Here is a 26020-nt window from a genome sequence, read left to right as displayed (position 1 = left end):
ATAAATCATATTATGCCATGCAAAATCTGTGCAGAATGAAAGTTTGAAATAAATTATCCCTTTATTGGCTTTGGGTGCTGTTAGCTGCCTTGGCCATTTTACAGAAAGACAGGATAAAATAATATTTTAAGCAAGTTAAAAGGGGGGAAATGTAAACCCTTGTATAGGAGTAATTTTTGAGATTTGTTTGGAAATGTACCAGCATTAATTTACTCTCTCTTTCTCTACGCACACACATATATAATCTGATGACTCTTAAAACAGTGCTAGGACCGTTAGCATCATGCAACCGAGTCGGCTGCAAACCCGAGGCCACGCGTTGCAGGAATCCTCTCTTGGAAAAATAACAATGCTTTCTGCTTAGCAAGGACTTCTCGTGGCTGCTGCTCCCCTCGTCTCCTACCATGGAAGGAAGCCGCAGAAACCGCCCCAGATGCCCCCCGACTCGCTCCAACCCTAGAAACAGCAGAGGGTACAAACCAATCAAAGGAGCGCAGCCAAGAAACCCCGGCCAGGGCCAAAGAAGGGGAGCAAGCGCGGGTAGGAGCGAGCCAGAGAGAAAAGCGAGCCTTAGGCGCCTCCCCTTCGTATTTCCTCTCACGCCCACTTCCAAGCGCGAAGGGGACTGCCTTCGGCTTTGCTCGTTTTCTGTGAAAACTTCCCCGGCGAGACCCAGCGCGGACTTTCCCTTTCTCTTTTTTTGTTCCCGGGGTGAGTTTATTTCTGCGTTTCGCGGCCCGGGGCTGGGCGAGGCTGGAGGGGAGCGGGAGGGGGGTTGGGTGGCGGTGGTGGTGGGGGCCCCGGGCTTTGCGCGCCCTCACCCACGAGGCGCCCTCTTGCATTGTGGGGTGTGTATTTCTGGCCGCCGCCGCCTGCTCGGTCTGTTGCCACGGGGAGGAGGAGGGGATTCAGCGTGGCTGGGAGCGAACGGGAAAACCCAGCGAGGGCAAGAGGAAGCAGGAGGGGGAGGAGGCGCGGCGGCGAGGAGGAGGAGGAGGGACGCAGCCTGCATGACCCGCCAGCAGCAACAAGGAGGAACCTCCGGGATCTCCGCGTCAGCAGCAACAGCCCCAGCTATGTGCATACATGGGAGGGTGCGCGTGTGGCTGCGTTGGAGGGACGGGCCTCGGCAGGGGGGCGTGCGACGGGCATCTGCGCGGGAGGCTCCGTTTACTTGGGAAGAACTTTGCCCGTCGAGTTTTGTCTGGGTGATTTTGCGTCCGCCTCCCCCCCCCCTCTTTTGCGATCTCTAGGCAAAGATAGGTTTTGCCTTGACTGCTTCAAGCCTTTATTTCCCTGGCTGAGGGGGTGCACTTTAGGAACACTTGCCAGGGTCTCCGAAGCACGATCCTATGCCCGCTTAGCTGGGGCCGGGAAGGGAGACCCACGGAGCGCAGCTAGACTTTGGTTGGAGGAAACGTGCCATGCCACATGGGTGTAGCCAGAGGGGTGCAAAGGGGGCAGCAGCTGACCCCCTAAATCAGGTAAATAAAAATCCTTAACTAACTGACCAATTAAGTCACAGATAGCAGGGTTCTGCCCCCCCCCAACAAAAGGCCTGCGCCCGCAAACATAAATTCTGGTTACGTCAATGCCATGCCATGTGCTCTGTGTGAAGGGGATTGGTTATTGTGGTCGCAATGGGAAGCAGTGGCAATTGCAGAAATTATGCCTTATCTGACTTCACTCTGTTGTGGTATTTGAAGCTAGCACCATCTGCAACAGAATATGGTCCACTCTACTGTCTCTAAGATATGGCTGACGCAGAATAAATATTGGAAGGCACTAATAGCAGGATATTAAAAGCCTGTGGAAGCGCCCTCCCCTTTCAACAATAGCAACACAAACTGGAAGGGAAGTATTTTCTTTTGCAGAATATTTTTCATATTCCGGAGTGCTATGGTTGAACACACAAATGGGGAACCGGTGGCCGTCTGGAAATGGGTGGACTAAAGTACCCATCAGATGTCACCATTGGCCTTGCTGGCTAGTGTTGATGGGAGTTGGAGTCCAGCTACATCTGGAGGGCCACAGATTGCCTGCCCTTGATCCAATACAGGGTTTCCCAAACTAGGGTCTCCAGCTGTTTTTGGACTACAACTCCCACCATCCCTAGCTAGCAGACTGGTGGTCAGGGATGATGAAATTGTAGTCCCAAAACAGCTGGAAAACCAAGTTTGGGAAACACTGATCTAAGAGAAAAGTTTAGGTGCCTCTCCCTTCAGAACCTGACAATCTTGCAGTGTAGACACTGCAGTTTGGCACAGGTTTCAAAATTGTCATTGGGCAGGACTGTTCCATGTTTTAAGATAAAGGGGTCACCTGCATAAACATTTAGGTACTGCATGACACAGTTTCTCACTTTCAGGGCTAGCCAACATGGTGCCCTCCAACTCCTATTGGCCAGTAGTCAGGAGTCATGGGAGTTAGTCTTGTGGTCTGACACAATTCACCTTGATTCTGAATTTCTGTCCACCAAGGCCTTACAGGTAACAAACTTGGCATCTATATTTGCTGGCCTAATCTGATCTCAGCTTCACAAATGTATCCTTTCCTGGTTCAGCTGTCTGGTTGGAGCATTCACTCAAATATAAGTGCCTCACAGGGTTGTGTGATTAGCCTGCTGTCTACCCCTATATATCCTAACATTTTCCTTATAATGCATAAAATGACATACTTGCTTATTACTTATTTTGATTTCTATCCCACTCATTTCTTGAACGTTCAAGGTGAGTTACAATATTTTTAGTGTGCTAGACATAACTGATGTTAACAGCAGAAGCTACCCAACGCTGGCACCTACTACTGGTGTTTCATTGTTTCCACAATTTCCGATCTTTTGCTCTTCCCTGTGTTCTGACATTGAAAAATCTAGCGTGGAATCCTATGCTTTTAACTCAAGGCTATGCTAGATTTTATGCATGTAAAACAATCACCCCTCCCCACTGTTGTAGTTCACACTTGTGGACTGGTGGCTTTCTTGTTAAAGAGAATGGTGGGCTTTAATCTGATCTAGCAAAACACTCTTTATGTTCTTTTAACTAGTTTGCAGGTTGTTGGGTTTTTTTAATGCCTTTATCGTTTAGAAATCTCCAGTACGAACACTTGCTTCGGGGATACCTGTTGAAAAGATGTGAGGGCGGCCAGAACCAATTAATAAAAACTTTCGGGGGGGGATTGGGATACTAACCCAAATAGACGCCAATGATCACTCTGAAGGTGCCGCAAGACACCTGATCAGAGGGCACTGCAAGCCCCAGAAGGTGCTCAGCAACCCTCCTAACCAGACCTTCCCCCAGCGTCGGGGCGCGCGGCTGTGAAAACGCTAGAAGCTTCTGAAACCTTTCTGCGTTGCGGAAGTGGACGGGCTAGGAAGGAATTCCCCCCTCCCCCCTCCTTCCTGTCATAAACTTTTCTTCTTCCTTTTTAGTTTCGGTTCTACCCTTTCTCGACGCGCCCGAGTGAGGAAACAAGGAAACCCCCTCGGCGACCCCTCCCCCTCCCTCCGCCAAGCCCCTCCCCTTTCGCTCCTCGGCGAGGCAGACAGGGCGAAAGGGGCGGGGCCCGGGAGACCCGCTGACGTCACCCGGCCCGCTTCCTGCAATAGAAAGTGAGGGAAGGTAAAGCAACCCCCTTTTCCAATTATCTCCTCGCCCTCCCTTCACCCCTCCCCCCTCCCCACGGGAGGGGGGCGGAGGTGCAGCCGCCGGTCGCGCGCTCGCCTCCCTTCCCTCCTTGTAACGCGGGTGGCGGGGGGCGCGGAGAGACGGGGCGGGGGGGGGGAGGAAGAAAGAAAAAAGGGGGAAACAGCAGCAGAGAGACCTGCCCAGCCCCCCTCGCCTTCCGGCGCGTCCCCGCCCATTGACCCCTTCCTTCAACGCCCCACATCTCACCCCCCCCAACTACTCCAGCTTGTTCGTCCCTACAACCGCCTTCCTCCCCTTTATCTCTTAAACTCGGGTGCCCAGACCCTAATTTCGCCCGCAACACGGTGCCTGCCCCACATATGCCCCCCCCCCCATTCTTCACCTTCTCTCCCCCCGGCCCCTGTAATCAGGGACTTGCTTCTCACCTGGTGCCTAAGTGTGACCCCCCCCACAACAGTATCTTACTCCCTCTCACACACCCCTTTCACATCTCAGGGTTTCTCTGAGGGGGGAGGAGAAGAGGTTTATTGGGGGGGCTGGGAAGGTGGGTTTGAGTAATTTGGGGTTGGGGGAGACGAAGGATGGAAGCGAGGGGGCGGCGACGGTGTGTGGTGGTTTTGCGTTGTCAGAGAGGAGGCGGGGGACAGTCCCCTCTTGGGGGGGGGTCAGCGCTGTGGGGCTGGGCAAAGGGCACCCCACAGAGGAGTTACAAGTTCCCTGAGGAAGGTTGGGAACGAGGGCGGGGGGAGGCTTTCTACCGAAGCGTGGCCGCGTAGAGTATTTGCGAAATGGCGGGATATTCGGAGTCTCTCTGAGGGGAGGAAAACACTAGTGGGTGCACTCGCACTTGACGCTGTGTGGAGTGAAAGGAAAAGTATTCGGGTGTGGAGAGACTTAATTTCTGAAACGTTCCTCAGGGGGAGCGAGGTGCAGGGATTGTTATCTGTGTAGATAGCGGGAGCCGAGTTGACACGCGCGTTACACTACTGAACGTGTGTATGTGGTGAGGGAAACGGAGGCAGGCGGCGACTGTGAGGTTCGAAAGCGGAGGAAGAAGCTGGGGGGGGTTGGTTGGTGAGAATGTGCGAGGAGAATCGGTGGCGCTTGGCACGCAGGGGGTGGGGGGAAAGGTGTGGGACTTGGCGTGGGAAGAATGAAAGCTCTCCTCGACGGCTCCGCTTTTGGCGAGGGCCCCGGGGCTGCCGAGGAAAGAGAGGGCAGAGCTGGCCCCGCGGTGCAGCCACCTGACGCCGGATCAGAACCGGGTGTGGAGGGTGAACAATGGGCTGGAGGCTGGCTGGAGATTTCGGGGACCTGCCGGGGATGAGATTTCGCCCACTTCCAGGCCCCTTCACGAGGACAGCCGTCTCGCTGGCCCATCTTGACATGCTTAGGAGCTGGCTGGGGCCAGAGTTGCGTGGAGAGAGAGGGATCTCGGTGCTCCTCCTGCGCGTGTGGGGGCGGGGGCGCTGCCGTGTTTGTGTCTGTGCGGAATCAGGTTGTGGTGAAGACTGTGTGTGTGTGTCTGAGAGACGGGGGGGGGGGAGGAAGAAGAGGATGCTGGGGAGGGGGGTTTAGCGCCGGGTCATGTTTGTGTTGGAGGTTGTCAAGTGGAGGAGGATCCCAGACGCCGCCACCGCCGCCGCGCAGGGGTCGCCGAGCTTCCCAGCTGCTGCTGTTGCTGCCGCCGCCGCGGCCGCTGCTCCTTCGCGCCAGCGCCGCCGCCATCAGCAAGAGCAGCAGCAGCTCCGGCTGCCTTCTGAGCAGGTTTGCTGGGGGATCCAGGAAGGGTGGTGGAAGGCGGGGTAGGGGGAGAGAAAGAGAAGGGACCCGGGCGCGCACGCACGCTGTGCAAACATCCTCGCTATAAGACTGGAGAGCCGCCTCCTGAGCCCTTTCTGCTTGCAACGGCGGGGGCAGACGCAGCCCACCACGAAGTCTCCCTTAATAAGGAGCGCTGCGGGGCAGGGGAGAGTCGGGGGATGGGTGGCGAAAGCGATGGGCCCTGGAAGAAGCCTGCCTTGGCGGCTCCGGCTGGCGAGGTTTGTGTTTGCTTGCATTTGCGTGCACGTTCCTGTTTGCTCCTGTCCTTTTCCCGGCTGCGTGCGTTTGTATTCGCTGGCGCTTGCAAATCCTGCAAGGTAGCCTTTCGCGCCTGGGCTTTGCTGTGTTGTGGTGAGAAGGCATTCTTGATGATCCCTCCCCTCCCTTGGGTCGGTCCCGGTTTGCACTCGTTCTCCTCCACCTCCTGGCATGTGTGCTGTGCTTTGTTCAGTGCAGCGTTGCAGAGGGGTTTTCCCAAGCTCCACCCTCTTTCTTTATTCATTCATGTTTTTCCCTTTGCAACAGTACTGCTCGCAGGGCTACCCGCCGTCATTGCGTCTCTCTCGTTCTCATTTCCATCTTTTCCGTAACACTGTCTTGTTAAACAAAGCAGGGTTTCCTCTCCCGTCCTTCCCTTTGACCTCCCCCAACTAATGAATACGGAAAAAGAGATCCCTGATCTCTTCGTATTTAAAAGGATTGTTTGTCTTGCGCCTGCTATGCTTTCCCAGAGTCTGAAAAGAGAAGGTGGGAGGAGGATCCTGCTGGTGGCCGACGGAAGTACTACTTTTAAAGTGTAAATATTATGTAATGTGCTTTTTGTATGTTGTATTCAAACACCCCTGAATTATTACTGTTAAGCAAGCATATGCCAGTTCTTATTATTAATTGCTGGTGATCCAGTAGTTGGGCTTGATTAACCAGTGGTACTGAAGGTTAAGTAGGAGACTGAAATTTGTAGGCATTGCTATTTGTTCTAGGTTGTTGACATCACATAGCACCCCTCAGATCTACCCATACACAAGATGGGAGTCTTCCTGGTTGGGGGCTTGCTCAGTCGACAGAGTAATAGGAGAGAGAGAGAGAGAGTGTCCCATCAAGGGAGTTTGGGGAACTTAGTGCAGTTTAGCCCCAGGAAAATAACATTGAATAACTGACTCACCTTTTAACTATTCCAGTCAGTTAAAACATTGAAAGGGTGAACAGTTGACATGTCCAGGGCTTTTTTCTTCACCCCTTCAACAAGAGGAGGAAAAAGGAGTAATTCCTACTATACTGCTCAGACTGGGAATTGTGCAGCCAGCTGCAAAACCACTCTCTCTTCCCTGCACTACTATGATTGGGGAGCTGTGCCTCCCAAAAGTTGTTTTAGGGAACAAGGGACACTGAGTTCCCCCTTGAGGTTTTGCTGGTCCTCAGTTTATTCATTATTCATTCACCCAGTTTTCTAAACATTTTGTAAAGATTTTACTATCCTAAGCATTACAGATTAATAAAAATGGTTCATCCAGCTAAAAAGAATAGCACCCAAGAGAAAGGAGTCTGATACATGTTATATTTGCAGTCCTTTCCATGAATAAATGTTGCATGATGTTAGTGACAGTGTGCCTGTTAGGTGCAGACATTGGGCATCCTGCTTCATTATTTTCCGGTTGACTGCTTATAGCCCTCATTCATTTAAAACAAAAACAAAAAAGGACATTCTGTCTTCCTCTGAGATCTTCCTGTTTCAACTTATTACCCATAAATAGAGCCCTCTTAACTTTTTGTAACATGCTTTCCAAAGACCAGTAGGGCGAGCCTAGCAATTCACAAAGCAGAGATCCTGTGACTTTTTTTTTTACACACAGTTGCTGTTGTATTTTTACCTGTATTATAATTGCAGGTGAGCAAAGTGCTGTTGCACTCATGTCCAGCTTGCAGGTATCATCAGCCACTGTGAGAGCAGGATGTGGACTAGAAGGGACCATCTGATGCAGCAGGCTCTTCCTGTGTTTCTGTGGCATGGTGTGGGGGTTAGAGTAGTATTCCTTCTTCAAAACAATGAGTATTTGTATTAAGCAAGAAATGAATGTGTGTCTAAGCAAATATTTGCTTAGCTCTAAGTTATAAAAGAGTGCCTTTTCAGGGTTTGCACCCACAGAGAGGTCTGCCTAGTGCTTACATGATGACGTTTTTAGGTGCCAGATGACAACATTTTCCAGTCATGAATATTATTTTTCTGCTTTTTTTACATTTGTTGTACTTATGTCATTCTCTGTTGCTAGTTTTATTCTGTGATAGATTTTTGTTTCCTATTGTATTTTATGTTTTAAAATTTTGTGAACCGCTCAGAACTTTGTTATTAGGTGGTATATAAATATTGAAAATTATTTGTTTTCAAAATGTATATAGTGAATTCATCCTACCTTGTTTCATTTGTCAGCTTGTTATCTCTAGGGTATTCTGTTCTTCAGATCTACCTTTCTCCATCACACCTTTTTCTTGCTCTTGTTGCAGCTCTTAAAGGCACAGGGACCCTGCCAGAGAAAAAAGACTCAGGTTGTCACCTATCGCATGTGCACTTTAAAGGAAAAGCTGTAGCTCAATAGGGTATGCAATCTATGAATATCTGGATTTGGTTGTCAGCACTTCTTGTCTTGGGATAGTGTGTGAGATGCTGGAAAACAGTAGCCAGACAAAATTGTATGATTGAGTTGGATGCCTCATTAGGTCTATATACTAAATATTTGGACCACAACATTTTAGATGCTGTAAGAAATACTTTTCCTTCATGCCCTGTTGGAGCTTCCAAAAGCTGTCAAACAGATGCCTGTTGGAAGGAGTATTCTAGATTTGATGACCCTTTGGTCCAATTGAGCAGGGAGTTACTACATTTTTAGCATCATTATAGTTGCATCTGTTAAGTTTCGAAGGCCAAGGCATAGCTCAGTGACAGTGGAAATAGGCTAGCCTATCCAGATACTACATTATTTATGAATTGCAACAAGTAGAACTATTTTAGTTCTTACCAAAATAGTTGACTCAGTTTGGGATTGTTCTAAATAATTGATTTTAGTAAGTCAGGATTAATGTATTTGGTAAGTTGCAAGTGTGGTTTTAAACCATGGTCCTGACTTGAGCGGGTGATTTAGTATTTATAAATAAAGCATGTTAAGTGGTAAAGCTAGAATAATGCCATAGTTCTATTTTTAGTCATTTTGTGGCATTTCTAAATGTTTGTATGCTACTGGAGGGGGATAGTTGATTGAGATATATATTTCTAAATGATTTTGCATACCACTAATATTCTGTCTGAACTTGTGAGTATGAAATAGTGACTTTTGTGTGTGTAAAAAGTTTAACCCAGTCTAATGTGATTAATAGCAGCCCATGGTAAATTCATTAAATCAACATGATAGTTCTAGATCTGCTGCTTATGACCTTGCCTAATCTTATCATCTTTCCCCCCAGTATGTGGATTGACTGACCCCATTGGCATGTTTATGGAGCTGCTTTCGGTCTATTCTCCACTTTTGGAAAACCGCCTATGACTGGATGAGAATGCCTCGAACAAAACAAATAAATCCTAGAAATCTGAGAGGTAAGAAAAGAGTTCTGCTTTGGTAAGATAAAAATACACAAATAATAATAATAATAAATCAAATCATCATAGACCTTAACAAATTAGATTGCTTTTCTTGTGTTGATGTGAATTGCCTGGTGAATGCAGGCTAAAGTACAGTGTAGAAGTGCTTGCATATACTGTATTGATCATTGTACTTAAAATAATTTAGAAGAAATGTTCATTGAATGATATCTAAGACATATTCATAGTGTACCCATTGAAATCAGTGGGCTTAAATAACTTAAATTACATTTTAGCAGTGTCATCCAAATTCCATTTCTTTCAAACACACAGACTCAAAACTTTCAACATGGGCTTTTTCCTAGATCCAGCTTCAGTTTCATAGCATTTTACACACATGGATGATAGGTAGTTGAAATACCAATTCTCTCTCTTTCCCTTATCTGTTTGGTTCTTCTGTATTTCTATTGGCTGGTTCATAGTAAGTAGCCTGAAATTTGTGAAGACTGGTAGAAACTTTCCATGCATGTTAATGAAGTAGGTTCTGTTTAACTGCACTGATGATAATGGGATAGTTTATCACTTCTCTGGTCTTGGTGATAAGATATAACTTCTTTTTATTAAAGCGTAATTATTAGAGTGCCAAATTTTCACAGGTTTCTGCTAAAGTCCAAACAGGTATGTGGCCTGACATTTACTGAGTATAAGCTTTCTTAAGGTTTTTCTTGAAGCATCTGTGGCATTTGAAATAGATTTTGCTGTTTTCAGAAGCCACCCAGCTTTCAGTTAAACTGTGCTGAAGGAACAGTCAAAGATGATAGGACACATGCCACCAAAGTCACCTGGATTTTTATAAGATTTCCTGGCCCTGCATTCAGCAGTGATTGGCTACATGTGCAGTTCCCATTGCTGGATTTAGTAGCCATGCACGCAGTTGCAGATCTCCAGTACTGTCAGTTTTGACAGTGCACACAGCTCCTTGTTTGGATGGGTGGGAACTAAATTAGATCCTTCTTCCTCTTGGTCTGGCTGATGAGCCTTGAACATGTGTTAAGTGTTTAGGTACATCACACACATAGCTCTCCAGATTAGGGCCAGTGAGCTTAAATTAATTTTGGATAGTTGATTTAAGTAACTGCAGTGAAAAATCTTGTTGGAGGATGGAAGAAAATCATCTACAAAGCTTGGTTTTGTACTGGTTCCATTCCCTGTACCTTCTCAGTCACTTCCTTTAATGTTCAAAAGCTATTCCTGCCATGCTGCTCTACAGCTGTCATTCATTAAATTGAGCAAATCTTCTTGGTATAAACTTGAGCCCAAATTTGTTCACTGAGATTAGCACTCTGATTCTAAACATTTTCACCTGTGAATCTCTGTGCCTCTAATGCCACTGTAATGTTTATGCACTGTATAATCTCTTATTTTTGACATTGTGGTTAGATAAAGATGGGACATGCCATCTGCTCCGTGTAACTGTAACTCAGATATTAGGATTTTTCACTTCAGTGTATACTGTCAACACCTGGGCAACATTTTCAGCAAGGTGTCCATACTGAAATCTGTAACCATTTGGGACAGCAAGGCATGTGTTTTAAGTGAAGTTGTGGTTCGCTGAATTCTCACAGGATCCAGCAGCTTACATAAAACTCTCAAGGGTTTCCAACCCCAATTTACAAGCACTCTGCTTTTTAATGTAACTGGGCATTTACTAGAGTTTGAATCCAAGCATCTTCTAAAAGTGATGTAACTTCTGATTTGGCCTGGTATGTGAAGATTGGAGCCTAACCAACAGTGGAGTAGTTTTAACCTGGTTTTATGTGGCAACTAATTATCTTACTTCACACTCCTTATTGTTAATATGCTGTAAGTTGCCTCAAGTCCCTAGGGTGGAACCATTCAGAAATATACTTATATATTGTGAGTTAAATATTATGGGCATATGGGATATTAATAGGGACTGAAGTGGTTCTTTGGCTTTTGAACCTACTTGTAGCATGAATATTGCACCATCTTAAAAAGGAAAGGAAAGGGTCGTTGTGGCCAGTTTTTCCTAGCTTTTAGATCAAAAGCACTGTCAGCCAGAGAACAGGGGTGTGGGGCACTGTCTGCTCTGTCAGTGGAACATTGCAAAACATACGTTGTGTTTGGAGCTGGAAAACATTTCTGTTTCATAGGCAGCAAGTGTACCATTTTTAGCTACAAGCCTTGCATACAGTCAAATGAATATTTCCAAATTACCAGTTGACCTGTCTATTGAGGCATCTAGAATTTTTCAAATCCTGATTATATTGGCCACTCTGAGAACAGTGTATTGTGGAAGATCAACTGAGATAACTGGATCTGATAAGCAGATTTGCATGATTTTTTAGGATCTCTGTTAACAGCCTTTGCTTTCATTAATATTTATGTGTCACATTTATGTGTCCTCATGCTGTATTTATGTCTCAAATGCTTCATGATGTCAGCTGACGAATTAAGACATTATTCCATAAACTCAGTGCAATGCAATCTATATTTACGTAGAAGTAAGTCCCACTGTGTTGTTCTGGTGCTTACTCTGTAGTATGTGTGATTAGGATTTTACCCTTAGGCACTTAGCAGGTTGACACTTAATGCTACCTCAGTGGAGTCTTGCACTTGCATTGCATTGCTTTTTAAAGTGGCAAACGTGTAAACTTGACACTTGAAAAAAGGTCTTAAGTTCATATTTTGCTGAGCTAAAGTTGTTAAGCCAACAAGGATGCAATGCTTTATAGTTTCCTAATTTTAACAAGTGATTTAAGTCTTTAGTCAACAAAAATTCTAAGAACTACAGAAGAGTTTTTATGATGCTTTAAGGTTACACACTGTATATTATGTTAATAAACAAACTTGCCTGTTGCAACTACCTTTTGGGAAGGGAGTTCATCAGCTATGTTGTATTTGTGTGCGGTATATTAATCAGAGGAGACCAAGAAAACATGTAATTGAAGTTGTGTCAGATAAGCAAAATGGAATGTAAGTGGGCTATGTATAAACTTGGATTGTTTAATCTTCAGTAGGACACTATTTTTTCCTTTTAAACATTTTGTTTTTTAGCTTGCATTTGTTCTAATAATATAAAAAAAATAGGAAGGCTGCACGAAGTACTAAAATAGTCACTGTACTAGAGAAAACTTGTTTACAAGGTTCCCTGATGCTAAAACTCCTTTCTGAATGCAAGTATTTTATAATATTTTTGGGATATTTCTGCTTATCCTATAGGAATATCTTACACTCACCAATAAGGTCTTCATCAGAAGTCTGTCAGTTTGCTAAATTTGCTAAATTTCAAACCCATTACATCCCAAAGGCTTGCTTCCATGTACACCAGCATTTATTGAAGCAATCTTGCTTGCCAGGTAAAATTTGGAGGTGCCCATTGTTTCTGGCTTTTGGTGCTTACCTGCATAGCTGGAGGCAAATCACTATCCCTTAGCCTCCATTCCAGTTTACAGAATTAAAACAATAATATTCTATCTCTTGCTAATGTTAAGGGTAAAGGTAAAGGGACCCCTGACCATTAGGTCCAGTCGTGACAGACTCTGGGGTTGCGGCACTCATCCCGCTTTATTGGCCGAGGGAGCCGGCGTACAGCTTCCAGGTCATGTGGCCAGCATGACAAAGCCGCTTCTGGCGAACCAGAGCAGCACACAGAAATGCTGTTTACCTTCCCGCCGGAGCGGTACCTATTTATCTACTTGCACTTTGACGTGCTTTCGAACTGCTAGGTTAAGAAAGGGTAAATTCTGCTACAACAGAAGGTTCTTGCACATTCTTCAAGATTCTATGCGGTATATAATCCTGATTATAGCCTAAGCCTTTTGTGTTAAAATCATGAAAACATTATAGCATTTATAGTATGCAGTCATTCAGACCAATTTATATAAATACCCAGTTATTCAAAATAATAAATTGCTTTTAGAGTGTTCTGTAAATATATACTTGAGTAAATATATACTTAATAAGAAATTTTTGTATAATGATTCTTATTTGAAATAGAAGTGAAGATTTTCTGCTGTCATTTCCCCCCATCAATTCATTTTCCACTTCATTCGCAGTTTTACTTTTTTCCCCCTATGAAAATACTGGCCGAGCTGAAGGAAAGCAAATTTCTCAGATTTTCCATTTGTACGCCGTAGGATATTGTGCAAAATATTCTTGCTAAAGCCAAAACCCAGTATTTGTTAGCCTTCTTATTGATGATTGCAGATCCTGCAGTATTTTTGTTTTGTTTTGCTGTTTCTTGGGTCTAAAGATAACTGCTGAGTTAATGAAATCTAACTGGCCTAAAAAGTTCTGACTGAAGTGCAGACTGAACAAGTGACTAAGTGTATTGGTCTGTAAGGTCAAATATAAAATGACAGAGTAGTGCAGTACCTTAAAGACTACCAAATTCATTATGGCACAAGCTTATGTGGACTAGAGTCCATGACATCAGATGCATAAAGTATAGTCATAAGCTGGCAGTTATATATACATGTGGGTGTAAATGGAAACATGGAGTGAAATAGCAGTGGAATATGAAAAATGCAGACTGATTAAACACATTAGAAATTGAGTGTACAGTGCACCGTCATCTTTTCTAACAGCCGTTGTATATAGGTAGTATACTGCCTATTTTACTGCATGCTATTTGCATCTGACACAATGCAAATATTTTATTAATTGATTGATGGATTGATTAAATTTGTCAGTTGCTTTTTTTGCCCAGGGCAACCCAAAGAGACTTAACAACCAACCAAATAAGAATTCCTGCTGCTTTGGTCATTCAGGAATCAGGAAGTTATCCTATCTTCAGTTAGTCCTCACTTTAGCATGTTATGTTACTATATCTGCATTAAAAAAACCCCAAAACCCAAAAGGTTAAAAAAACCTTTTGGATGTATGCATTTTGATTTGTATGTACTGTACTGATTTGCATTTATTTATTTAATGGGTAACTATTTGGGCTGCTGAGAAAAGCTAAGAGAAACTGTTAAAATGCTACCTTCTTTGGTGGTATCTTTGCTCAACACCTACTTTGACTCTGTCTTCCACTGAAAGGAAAGCAATGCCCAACCTGCTGGTAACAGAATAAAGGAGGCAAGGAGGGAGCTGCAGCCAAAGATAGGAGAAGAGAGGTGGTAAGGGAACACCTAGCTACTTTCAGTAAATTCAGACCTCCAGGGCCTGATGAGCTGCACCCAACGGTACTAAAGGACCTTTCAGAAGTAATCTCAGAGCCTCTGTCTATAATCTTTGAGAATTTTTAGAGAATGAGTGAGATCTCTGCAGACTGGAGGCATCTTCAAAAAGGGAAAAAAAGAAGACCTAGGTGACTACCAACTGGTGAGCTTGACATCAATACCAGGAAAGGTCTTAGAACAGATAATTTATCAGTCAGTCTGTGAGCACTTAGAGAAGGATGCATGGGCGTAGTTGGGGTGGTGGCGGCAGGTGCCCCCCTAAATCAAGTAAATAAATAAAAAAGCCCTTTAGATTAGGTTTTTTATCCCATTGTATTCTGATAAAGCTTTAATAAAATCTTATTTTAAAAGAGAGAGAGAATTGGGCTCAAAGTAATGAAATGAATTTTAGTAGGCACAATGTAAGGTTCTACACTTAGGAAGAACCTGCTGCACAAATATAAGATAGGGGACAACTGGCTTGCCACAAATACATGGGAAAAGGATCTAGGGGTCTTAGTAGGCCACAAGCTTAACTTTAGTCACCAGTGTGATGCTGCAGCGAAAAAGTGAACGCTGTTCTAGGCTGCATCAACGGAAGTATAGTGTCCCAGTAAAGGGAAGTCATAGTCCTGCTCTGTTCTGCCTTGGTCAAACCACAGCTGGAATACTGTGTCCAGTTCTGGGCACCACAATTTAAGAAGGATATTGATAAGCTGGAATGTGTGCCGAAGAGGGTAACAAAGATTACCAAGGGTCTGGAAACCAAGCCTTACCAGGAACGGTTGAGGGAGCTGGGTATGTTTAACCTGGGAAAGAAGAAACAGAGATGAGATATGATTGCCATGCTATCTCAAGGCCTGTCACATGGGCAATGGAGCAAGCTTGTTTTTTCTTGCTCTGAAGGGTAGGACTTAAACCATGGGCTTCAAGTTAGAAGAAAGGAGATTCTGACTAAACATCAGGAAGAACTTTAAGATAGCAAGAGCTGTTGGAACAGACTCTCTCGGGAGCTGGTGGACTCTCCTCCATCTGAGGTTTGCGATTCCTGCATTGCAAGGGGTTGGACTAGATGACCCTCAGCATCCCTTCCAGATCCTACAATTCTGTGTTTCCACCAGAACACTGTTAATATGCATTTATAGGTGAATATGCCCATTATTGGTGAATAATTCATTGCAGTCGTTCAGAATTTAATTTCACTGTAGCACAAACCTCTCCGGTATAGTTACTATAAGTTTAATACACCTACGGCCTGGGAGGCTGGATGCACAAAGGCCAATCTGTTCAGGATGCCTGCTGGTGGTGCTGGTGTTCTCCTCAGCTCCTTTTGGCAGAGAACAGGGTAGCAGTGTTGTCATTTTGCATGGGACTTTACTCCCATCTCTTGAGAAGCAGTGTGCTGCCTTCTTTGGGGTTGAGTGGAAGCATTTCCAATGACCCAGAAGCATCTGTAGCATTGTGATTAGTGTCCGGCAGGCTGGAAATGATGAGCAAGTCTCTACAGTGCATATTTTGTTTCCTTTGGTAGAAGCACTGTCCATACTAAAAGCAGCAGGAGGGATTGCTGCCCCACTTGTAATCTGGGTAGTGCTATTTCCCGAACAAAATAAAAGGCTGCCCCTTTTTGTGGGCATGGTGCTGCCTAGACTAAAAATACTGATCCTGGACTGGCTGAGCTCTTCACTGTGTACCAAAGGAAGGACTGTGGAATGGGTTGCAAAAATCGTCTGAAGGATTAGGTGTGCCAGTGGGCCGTTATTTGATCAGTACAGTATACCAAACAGGGTTTTTTGGTCACGTTACTTGGCCAGTCTTGCCTCTAGAAATTAACGTTTATTTAGCATCGTTAACACTCAGCTAAAAGAGAACATGTATATTGCAAAAGCTGAAAAAATGTCATGACATGGGAAAATATATATATGTATACTGGCAGCCTATATAGACAAGGGCTTTTTAAAATATTGTTGTTTAATATTAAAGCTAGGGAGGCTCTTTTTGGCAGTCTGATTCCAGTATAAACATATTTCAGTTTTGGAGTGAACATACTGTAGAACATCTTGATGCAACCCCATCTGTGCTTGCAATGGATCAGGTCTAGGCTCTATTGCAAAATCTGTGCTTCAGTCTGGAGGGAAATATTTAGTCCTGTTAGGATCAATATTTTTATTTCAGATATTGACATGTGTGTACTGTTTTCATAGAGCCTTTTCAGGCCAGATCTCAGGACCCAGAAGAATGTGTGTGAAGAGGCAACGTAAGGGCTGGGAAGAACTGGGTGTCTCTTTCACCACTATGAATGAATAATAGCAACTCAACAGAAAGAGTAGAATTGAGATGTAGGGCTAAAACAGGAACAGGTTTTTTTAAAAAATACAGGTTGTATAATTCATTTTACCAAGAGCTCCAAGCACTTCATGGGCATCACTGGAGTGTTAAACACGTTGCTGACGTGTATAACAGTGTTGTCATCCTGGAGAGCTGCAGCTGAGAGGCGTAGTGGCTTCCCTGAGATCAGTGGTGCATGTCTGAGCAGAGACGCAAGATTCATGCTCCTAGCCACTACCTCACATCCATTCTTATTCAAGTTGTCCTGGACTGGATACTTAAACGTTAACGCTTCATGTGATTTGAAGATCTTCATTCTTTTAAATTTCTGTATCTAAACTTCTAAATTTCTATATCTCTTTTCCTCCAAAAGACAATGCCAAGGCCAACTGGGACTGTGAAACATTTAAATGGGCCAGTGGTCCAGCTTTTAGGAGGGGTTGCTTGTCTCATTGAGCCAGTGTGGTGTAGTGGTTAAGAGCGGTAGATTCGTAATCTGGTGAACCGGGTTCGTGTCTCCGCTCCTCCACATGCAGCTGCTGGGTGACTTTGGGCCAGTCACACTTCTCTGAAGTCTCTCAGCCTCACTCACCTCACAGAGTGTTTGTTGTGGGGGAGGAAGGGAAAGGAGAATGTTAGCCGCTTTGAGACTCCCTAGGGTAGTGATAAAGCGGGATATCAAATCCAAACTACTACTACTACTACTACTACTACTACTCTTCTTCTTCTTCTTCTTCTTCTTCTTCTTCTTCTTCTTCTTCTTCTTCATAGGCACTGTATTTTTCGCTCTATAAGATGCACCCGACCAAAAGACGCACCTAGTTTTAGAGGTGGAGAACAAGAAAAAAAATATTCTCTCCCTCTCTGCTCAGCACCTCTCCAGCAAATCGGGAGGAGAAATGGAAGGGGCTCCGTTTCTCCTCCTTTGCTGAAGGGGTGCTGCGCAGCTCTCCCTCTGTGCGCAGCGCCCCTTCAGCGAAGCGGCAGGAAAAGCGGAGCCCCTTCCATTTCTTCTCCTGCTTCACTGAAGGGGTACTGCACAGAGAGGGAAAGCTGCGCAGCACCTCTCCAGCGAAGCGCCTCACCTGGCTTCAGCGGCTATCCCTGAAGCCAGGAGAGCAAGAGGGATCGATCCCTCTTGTTCTCCTGGCTGCAGCGAAAGCTGCGCAGCCTGCATTCGCTCCATAAGACACACACACATTTCCTCTTACCTTTTAGGAGGGGAAAAGTGTGTCTTATAGAGCAAAAAATACGGTAGAGAATATTTATTAGCGGAACTCTAATGCTAAATAACTTGTAAAATGAGTTTCAGATGGGTTTCTGTATTCGTCTTTTGCAGCAAAAACAACTTAGCATTTTGACATCCTAAAAACTGATTTTTATTTTTATTTTTGCATAAGCTTTTGTAAACCAGTGAGATGCTGTAGTCTATGAAATTTTATGCCACAATAAATATTCAAGGCTTTTAGGTTCTGTAACAAAATTTTATATAAATGAGAGGATCTTTTTCCCCCTACAGGTGTTGTGTCAAAGCAGTTGTGCCTGTAATGCCATTGATCTCCCAAAATCTCTGCCTGTGTCTTGTATGATGTATAGAGTCAGTTTTGCAGAGTGTGATGGTCACTGTAGGACTTGTGCCCCCAATAATAGATTGGTAGCTTGAAGTCATGCAGGCTAGCCCTATGACTCTTTGTGGATTTGTTGCATAAGCTGTATATCTCTCAAAGCTGTGTACAATTTGTCTCAAAGACCTTCTGTTTTCCACTGAAATTTTGTTATGAAACGAGGTATAATATTAAACAGTCAGTGGTTTTATTAATCAAGAACACTGGGGAAAGAGTTAAAAAGCACTTGCAAAATTTTAACAAGGTGGTTTCTTTTTGCAGTTCATGCCTCATGAGAATCGTAAAGGCTTTGTTGGTAGTGAAGCTGGAGAAATAATGAGTAACACTTTCCCTGAGAATTGGAAAAAGTACATTCGGAGAATAAATTTAAATTTCCCAAGTAACTTCCTGACCAATAATAGTTTATGGGGTTTTTTTTAATGAAAACTTGGAAAATCAAGAGTCCAAAAGCCTCATTGAGGCTCGAAGAAAGCACCTCAAGTTCCTTTCTAACAGTCATTTTATTGAAGAGAGTCAACAAGTATGTATATTTTGAGATCACCCCGAATATTCAAGGAAAACTTTGTACTAGTAGAAACTCTCTGAATTGGGAGGCTTGGAGAATTATAGCACAGTGGTCCTGTTTTGAATTGGGAATATAGGATAGAAAAGCAGGGAGCAAAGGAAAGCCCTCATTCCAAAATGGGAAAGCCGAAATAATCAGTGTTTCAGTTCTGGTGTTAATGTGGTAGAGCAAAAGAAGTCTGTGCTATCTAAAACCCTACAAACACTTGCTTTTTGTTTTGTACCTTCTCAGAAATGAGAGGAATGAAGAGGAAGCCCTTGAAAAGAACACAAGGGAGAGGTACCACTTAAAGGCCTGTCTGCAGTTGAGGAAAGAATATGCTTTTGCATTAGGATGATGTTTGTTCCAGACTGTAGATTCGCAATATCCTAATGTATGTCATTCCAGGAAAGGTTAACTATCTGTAAACAACTCTGGGCAACAGTCTCACAGTCTGCTGCTATGCTTTTTAGCAGCAGCAGAACAAACATGTTTGCTGCGCTGCTGCTTAAGCAGCTTTTAAGGGAGAGATGGGTTTTCAGTGGCCTGAATGCAGCCTGTGGGGCTTGCCAGTCTGGTCCCACAGCCTCCCCTCCTTGCTGCTTCTCTGTGCCCCCCCCCCCCATAGCAATAAAGCTTTCATTCCTAAATGCTTATGTGGGAAAGGTGTTGCACCCCAGATAGTTGCTATCCTCTGCAACTGGGGAGGGAAGGGTTAACCCTTCCCAGTTGCAGTCTCTGTCAGAGTCATCCCACCTCCAACAACCAGAATTGATTATGGAGCTTCTCTCTATTTTGTTCTTTAAAAAAATATATATGCAATATTCCTAGGTACACTATAGGTTAAGGGCAGCTCTGGGCCTCAAGATTACTGTATGGAGAATTCTATAATCTCCATAGGAAGGGGTTAGATTTCATATTAGATTGTCTGTGTCTGCCAACTCATTTTTTAATTGGGTCATTGTGTCTGAGACAAACGAAGTTCTAGAGTGCAAAATAGGCTTGTGTAAAGTGCTTGTATAGGTCCCTGTGCTGATGTTCTCCTACACCCTGGCATGCACACGTAGGGGAAATGTCATGTGTTGCTATTTAAATCTTTCTTTGCAGATTTGACCCCCTAACTTGTGGAAAAGCTGTGATTGGCCATGGGATTCCATAGGGCCATCTCTCAATTCTTGAGAAAACAGAATGTGTGTGTGTGTTTGTATGTATGTATGTATGTATCAATCAATCAATCAATCAATCAATCAATCAATCAGTCATACTGCCCTTCATCAAAAGATCTCAGGGTGGTTCACAGAATAAAATATAAGATACAACACAAGTAAAGAATTAAACCCAAACAGCAAAACAATACAAAACAAATTCTTGACTTTTAATTCTTTGAGATGAAGGATGCTTCCCCCTTTTTTCTTTTGCTTTGTTTGCTTAAGCCTTTTTTGTATACATATCCGGAACTGGCAGTTTCATGGTGCTAAATGTGGGTATCATTACAAAAAATAGAAATCTAGTCAGGGCTAATTTAAATAGTGCTGACAACTCTGATGTCCATGCAATCATAGAATTGGAAGGGACCACAGTGGTCATCTAGTCCAACTCCCTGCAGTGCAGGAATCCTTTGCCTACTGTGGGGCTTGCTAAGGGTTTTAAGATTAGCTGTGGGGACAACAGGGGCTACTCCAGCAAATGCACAGAGACTCAGATAGCCAGGAAACATCTTCATTCAGCAAGACATGACCGCTCAATCAAGGGGACTCTGAAACAAGGACTCCCCATGGAAAGAAATGTATTACTCATCTCAGCAGGTCTTAACATGGGCTGAACCTCTTAACTAGCTTGCCCTGCAAGGATCCTAGTCCCCATTCAGGGTTAGAAACTAGCAGGGCGCCAGGCGCATTTAGCTCCTAAAGTTTCTCCATTTGCAAGCACCTCAAAAAGTTTGGGTGCCATTTTTTTTGCACCTGGCTGACACTCAAGGATTACTGAAATGTATATGTTTTGAAGCCTCTAAGTATATGTTAAGGATAGACAATATTTTAAGGAGTTTAACAATGAAGAGTAGAGTGCTTTGAATACTGTAGTATGGTAGCAATATTTTTATTGTAAGCACCAAATTAAACATGTATTAACATTTTCTGTTAAAAATGTGTTATTAACAATGTGTCACTTATGTGAATTGTGTATTAATTCATGCTTACCAAAATAATAAAAGTGTTGCCGACCCGCCCCCGCCCCCATGGCAACTAGACCAGTTGCAGAGGACATGGAGCATGATGAAGGCCCTAAGTTCAGTTCCCATAATTTGCAATGGAAAAGAATCAGGCAGTAGTTGATGGGAGAGCTGGAGATCATGAACAGTCAATGGCAGTCAGTTGCATACTCTGATGGGGAGGAAAGACAACCGCGCAATGCAGTTCCTTATACCCCTAATTATGTTCTTTTAGCAGAGAATCTATTTCTGTTATTCTCCATCCCCACCCCTATATATTTTCTGGAATCTGCTTCTTGCATTCTATTCCTTTTTCTACCTCATTCTCTTTCTTTGCTTAGCAACTACTCATACGTCCTTAGGGAGGCTCACCTCACAGTTTAAGAAACAGGCAGCTAGATACAGTCATGGACTTGTACCTGCATGTTAATTTGAATCCTGCGTTTCTAGTAAACACTGCTGCAAATGTGTCTCTTGAGCCAGTACTATAACTAATCAGTGTTCTTTCCCTCAGGCTTTAGAAACTCAGCATTGGCAATAGTAACAAAGACAGTTTAGGATGGCAAGGTGGGGGTGGGACTTTTCTAAATGAAAGACTCTTGGCGTTTTTGAGAAATTATCCAAATTCTGTCTCTAAACATCTAGTTCCTCTTGAATCAAATAGTTGATTCTGTTCCATTATAAATGAAGTGTGGGTTCCCAGAACACTTTTAAAACTATGCTGATAAACAGCAAATACTAAAAATCAAAGGGATAGAAGGAATATACAAAAATTCAGGGCAGGAGTAGCCAGTGTGGTGCCAGATGTTGTGGGCCAGAATCTCAAGAGTTGACCAGTTTGGTTTTCTCCTTAATATGTTACTCGTTTGACGTGTTTTGAGATGCTAGTTGGGTTTTCTCTCTCTCAAGACTCATTTAAGTACTGCTTTCTAAAGGGTGAACTTCGCCTGCCATATAAGCACAGTCATTACAGTTTTCTTCCTTGTAGAATATGATTCGTAGCTGAAGTAGTGGAACTTCCCTGACCTTTTCTTCAGAAGCTTATGCAACAGCAACTTTGTAGCAAAGCAAACAGAGAGGAATGAGGGGAAGGGAGGAAAAAAATCTCATTTAACTTTGCTCTTTGCATTTCCCCCAATGCTACATACCAGCTGATGGGTTTCCCAAGATTTCTCTTTTCTCTTTGCCTCCTAGTCTGAGTTTTTGGGTCCATGTGTGCCTTTTTGTGCCTTATTTATGGAGATAAAAATCTGCCAACCACTTTGACACTATGCTGGTCTAGCAAAGCAATGCTGTAGCAGTTCTTCCTTCCATCAGTAGGTTTCCAGAACCCACAAGACTAGGAAGATAAAATCTGGGGAGACCTGGAGAATTTAAATATTTATACTCCAGCCATGATCTATGGCTTGGGTGACTAACCTTTGGCTTTGCTGATGCTGTCGGACTACAACTCCCATCATTCCTGTCCATTGGTGATGTTGACTGGGGCTGATGGAAGTTGGAGTCCAATAAACACAAGGAGGGACACAGGTTAGCTATCCCTGATCTAGGGGAATTATATGGTAGATGTATTGAGGATTTATTGGAGAGTACTTTCTGCGATTTTATGGAGAGTACAGTACTCTGGGGTTTTTATATTGTTGTAGGTGTGAACATTTTATTAGAAGGTACATTCATGAACTGCTACATACGCTAGCAATGTAGGATGGGTGTGGGGGTTCCCATAATAATATTATATTCTCTTCATTGGCTGTTTCTTAGGCAGTTTTGCTCACAGTGGTGAATTACTCCCTACCCCATAGATGAGGATCCTGTGGCAGCCTTCCAGATGTTGTTGGATTCCCATCAGCCCCAGTGAGCACAGTTAGTGGTCAGGGATAACTGGAGTTGTTGTCCAAAAACATCTGACAGGCCACCATTCCTTCACTACCTTAACTGCTGTGCGAATAGCATACCCATAATATACACTGATCCTTTCCTATTTATTTCATTGTTCCACAGCAGCTCTCCACAATCTATTCATGTTTGCATACATGACTGTATGTATGGCTCTATTTAGTCTTCTGGTTCAAAAGTTTACCTATTGGACTTCTGTACCATTATTATTAAAATGTCCAGGGTAGTTTACAAAGTAATAATAGAAATGCAATAAAACAAAACAAAAGTGTCGTGTAAAAAGGACCAAGTGATAAACTCCTTGGATGATAAAGCCCAGGGAAGATAAATTAAAAAAAATCTGTACCTGGCCCTGAAAAGACATCAAAGTAGGTGTTGAGTGATGTTCCTCAGGGAGAGTTCCACAAATGGGATGACACAGCAGAAGAGGCTTTCTCCCTGATCACAAGGGCACCCAGAGAAGGACCTCTCCAGCTTGATGTAGAAGCAGACAGTCCTTTAGGTACCTGGATCCCAAGCCGCTTAGGGATTTTAAGGGTAAACAGTAGTGCTTTGAAATGAGCTTGTGGAGCTATTTAAGCATAAGTTAAATATATGTTCCCAACAGCCAATCCAATCTCAGGTAGTACAAAATGCACCTGTAGATTCTAGGCAGTCTTCAACTGCAGTCCCATGGTAATCAAGTGTGGAGGTTAGATACAGTACCAGAATATAGGAAAGCATGACCAATGATACCACCCTTTGCTATGCTGGAAAGATGGCAGAAAACAAGGGAAAGCATGTTAGTGGGTGTTTTTTAAGATTACTTTATAGGGGAAATTACTTTCAGAAGTGCATTCTCTAGGGTTTTATTAGATAAATCTATTTTGTGTCCATTTTTAAAAAAATGTATTTGTTGTGAATTGATGGTCTCTCTCTTTTGATAGCATAGCTGAAAATGTTCTCATGTGGGCAGTTTTTCATAACTAGGTGACTTTAGACAGATCAGCACCTCATGGGATTCTGAATAGAACTGCAAAGAAAGCACATCAAGGATGAGTGTATTTGTGGTTTTATAGAGCTGTTGCTTGCCTCTATAGTTTCCTTTAATTGCTTAAAGGCTGAGCAGTTTGAAAGTGTTTGAAAAGATTCTGACTTCATTTGCATGCTTTGTTCATAGCTGCCTTGGGAGAATTACAGAAATGCTATCTTTAATGCCTAACCTAGTTCTTCTGATTTTTCATCACTGCCTTGGGCAACTGAACGGTCCAGCCTGCATCCTGTGTAGTAGAGCTAAGACAAAACTGTATTTGGTTTTTAATTTTAGGTTTTGTTGTTGAAAAGCATCCCCCAACGACATCTGTCCAGTTTCTGAACATGTGAGCAAAAGCCCCCCAAAGATTGATTTTTCTAAAGACACCTGGGAACTCTGTAGTCCTTGAACAGTCCCATAAGAGCGAAGAAAAATTGTGATTTTTTAACTGCTCAGACCAAGCTTGGACAAGTTTTCAACCTGACTTAACCATGATTTAGGCAGAGTACTTTATAGACTCTTTGTGTGTCTGGCTACAAGTCCATGCAATAGTAGGAAGGTTGGGTGATCTGGGAGAGGGAGTTATGGAAAAGGACTCTGCCTAAGCTTTAGCTCTGTTAGATCAGGAAACTTGTCTGAGCTTGGTTAGGCAAGCTCATGGATTGCACAGATCCTTTATTGAACCAAACCATTTCCATTTCTGTTGTTATATACAGTGGTACCTCGGGTTAAGAACTTAATTCATTCTGGAGGTCCGTTCTTAACCTGAAACTGTTCTTAACCAGAGACACCACTTTAGCTAATGGAGCCTCCAGCTGCCGCTGCGCTGCCACCGTGCGATTTCTGTTCTCATCCTGAAGCAAAGTTCTTAACCCGAGGTACTATTTCTGGGTTAGCGAAGTCTGTAACCTGAAGTGTCTGTAACCCGAGGTACCACTGTACTCAATTTACTCTGTATGTGGAGCAATAATACTGAGTTTGTACCTAATTTTATTTGGAAAGTGCAGAGTCTCTCTTGGGAGCCTGAGCAGACTTTCCCTTCTTCATTGTAGTAGTTTGATCTGAAAACTGAAGCATTTTGCAAGTTGACAAAGTAGGTCGCTTCTTTTCAGGCTTTTCTTCCTTCCAAATCCTTCCCCAAGTTCAGTTAGTAAGAGTATGAGCGTAGGATATGCTACTGTTCATCTTGGCTCCATCTTGGGCACTCATGAAACCTGTGCTTAGAATGGCTTTGTTAGCCATGGGTACTGAATTTTATTTTATTTTATCCTTTCGATCAGCAGTCTTAGCAGACTATTTCTTTCTTCACACCGCTGCAGTATTTTTACCAAACTCAATGCTAGGAATATGAACAAAGCTGATTCCTGAGGCAGCTAAGCACCAACATTCTAGGCTAGGGCCAGGATTACTGGTGGTCAAGAAATGAGAGACAGGCAGTAGTGATAGTGAAGCCACCATAGGATTTTTTTCGGTGACCATTCATCTGAATCCATTGCCACATTGTAGGTGTCTGGCAAGACTCCAGCTTGTCATCTCCTGGTTTTTCCCAGCCAAATGGGTGGGGTATAAATAATAAAATTATTATTATTATTGATATGGAATGTGATTTCATCACATTACTGTGTACAGTCGGACTTGAAGCATTCCATGCAAATGGCTGCTTCCATATTGCATCTTTGCCACATATCATCAAATTTAGTTCTGCATAAATTCACCCAAAAGGTTTGTGTCATTATGACTTGTATCTAAACGTAGGTAATTCTTGTAACACCTTGGGTAAAAAGGTTGTTGGCAAAACAGTGCAAGTCAGGCCGTAGCACAATTCCTCACAAAGTAAATCAACTAGGGCAGAGGAAAAATCGGCATCACTCAGATGTTTTGAAACAAACAAAAAAGAATTCAATATCCAATGGGGTTATGATGCATGCAAATTGAGAGTGTGAACTTTTTCAACTTAGCATGTGCTTGTGGGGTTGCTTACTGGAAGACAGCTCTTAATAGCATTGAAGTCACTGACCAACCTTTGCAATCTACCCTTATAGTTTGTATTTTGCAAACTGTCAAATGAGTCATCTGCAAAACTGTTGGAATATGCTTCATAGGGTAAGGTTACCAGATGTCCCCGTTTCCCTGGGACAGTCCCCGGGTTTACAAATCAGTTGCCTGACAAAATCCTATCAT

General features: G+C 43.6%; 1 protein-coding gene across 8 annotated transcripts in view; it reads left to right on the top strand.

Moving 5' to 3' along the window:
• The first annotated feature begins 592 nt into the window (after positions 1-592).
• HIVEP1 (HIVEP zinc finger 1) overlaps positions 593-26020 on the top strand; it is an 88052-nt gene continuing 62624 nt past the window's right edge. Inside the window, exons 1-4 of one of the 8 annotated variants that reach the window (XM_083518917.1) lie at positions 5476-6267; positions 7395-7478; positions 7971-8063; positions 8925-9054. In XM_083518917.1, the coding sequence (XP_083375043.1) occupies positions 9009-9054 (46 nt within the window). In that variant the 5' untranslated portion in view covers positions 5476-6267; positions 7395-7478; positions 7971-8063; positions 8925-9008. Of the gene's footprint in view, positions 712-1136; positions 1485-3135; positions 3621-4812; positions 5415-5475; positions 6268-7394; positions 7479-7970; positions 8064-8924; positions 9055-26020 lie in introns of those variants that run through there. The other 7 variants (XM_083518923.1, XM_083518921.1, XM_083518918.1 and 4 more) reach the window with 7 other exon arrangements.

Source organism: Podarcis liolepis (genome assembly GCF_965112155.1).
Source record: "Podarcis liolepis genome assembly, chromosome: 8".
Taxonomy (NCBI): domain Eukaryota; kingdom Metazoa; phylum Chordata; class Lepidosauria; order Squamata; family Lacertidae; genus Podarcis; species Podarcis liolepis.
Note: the sequence above shows the minus strand (reverse complement) of the source record. Positions and strands in the feature narration are given on the sequence as shown.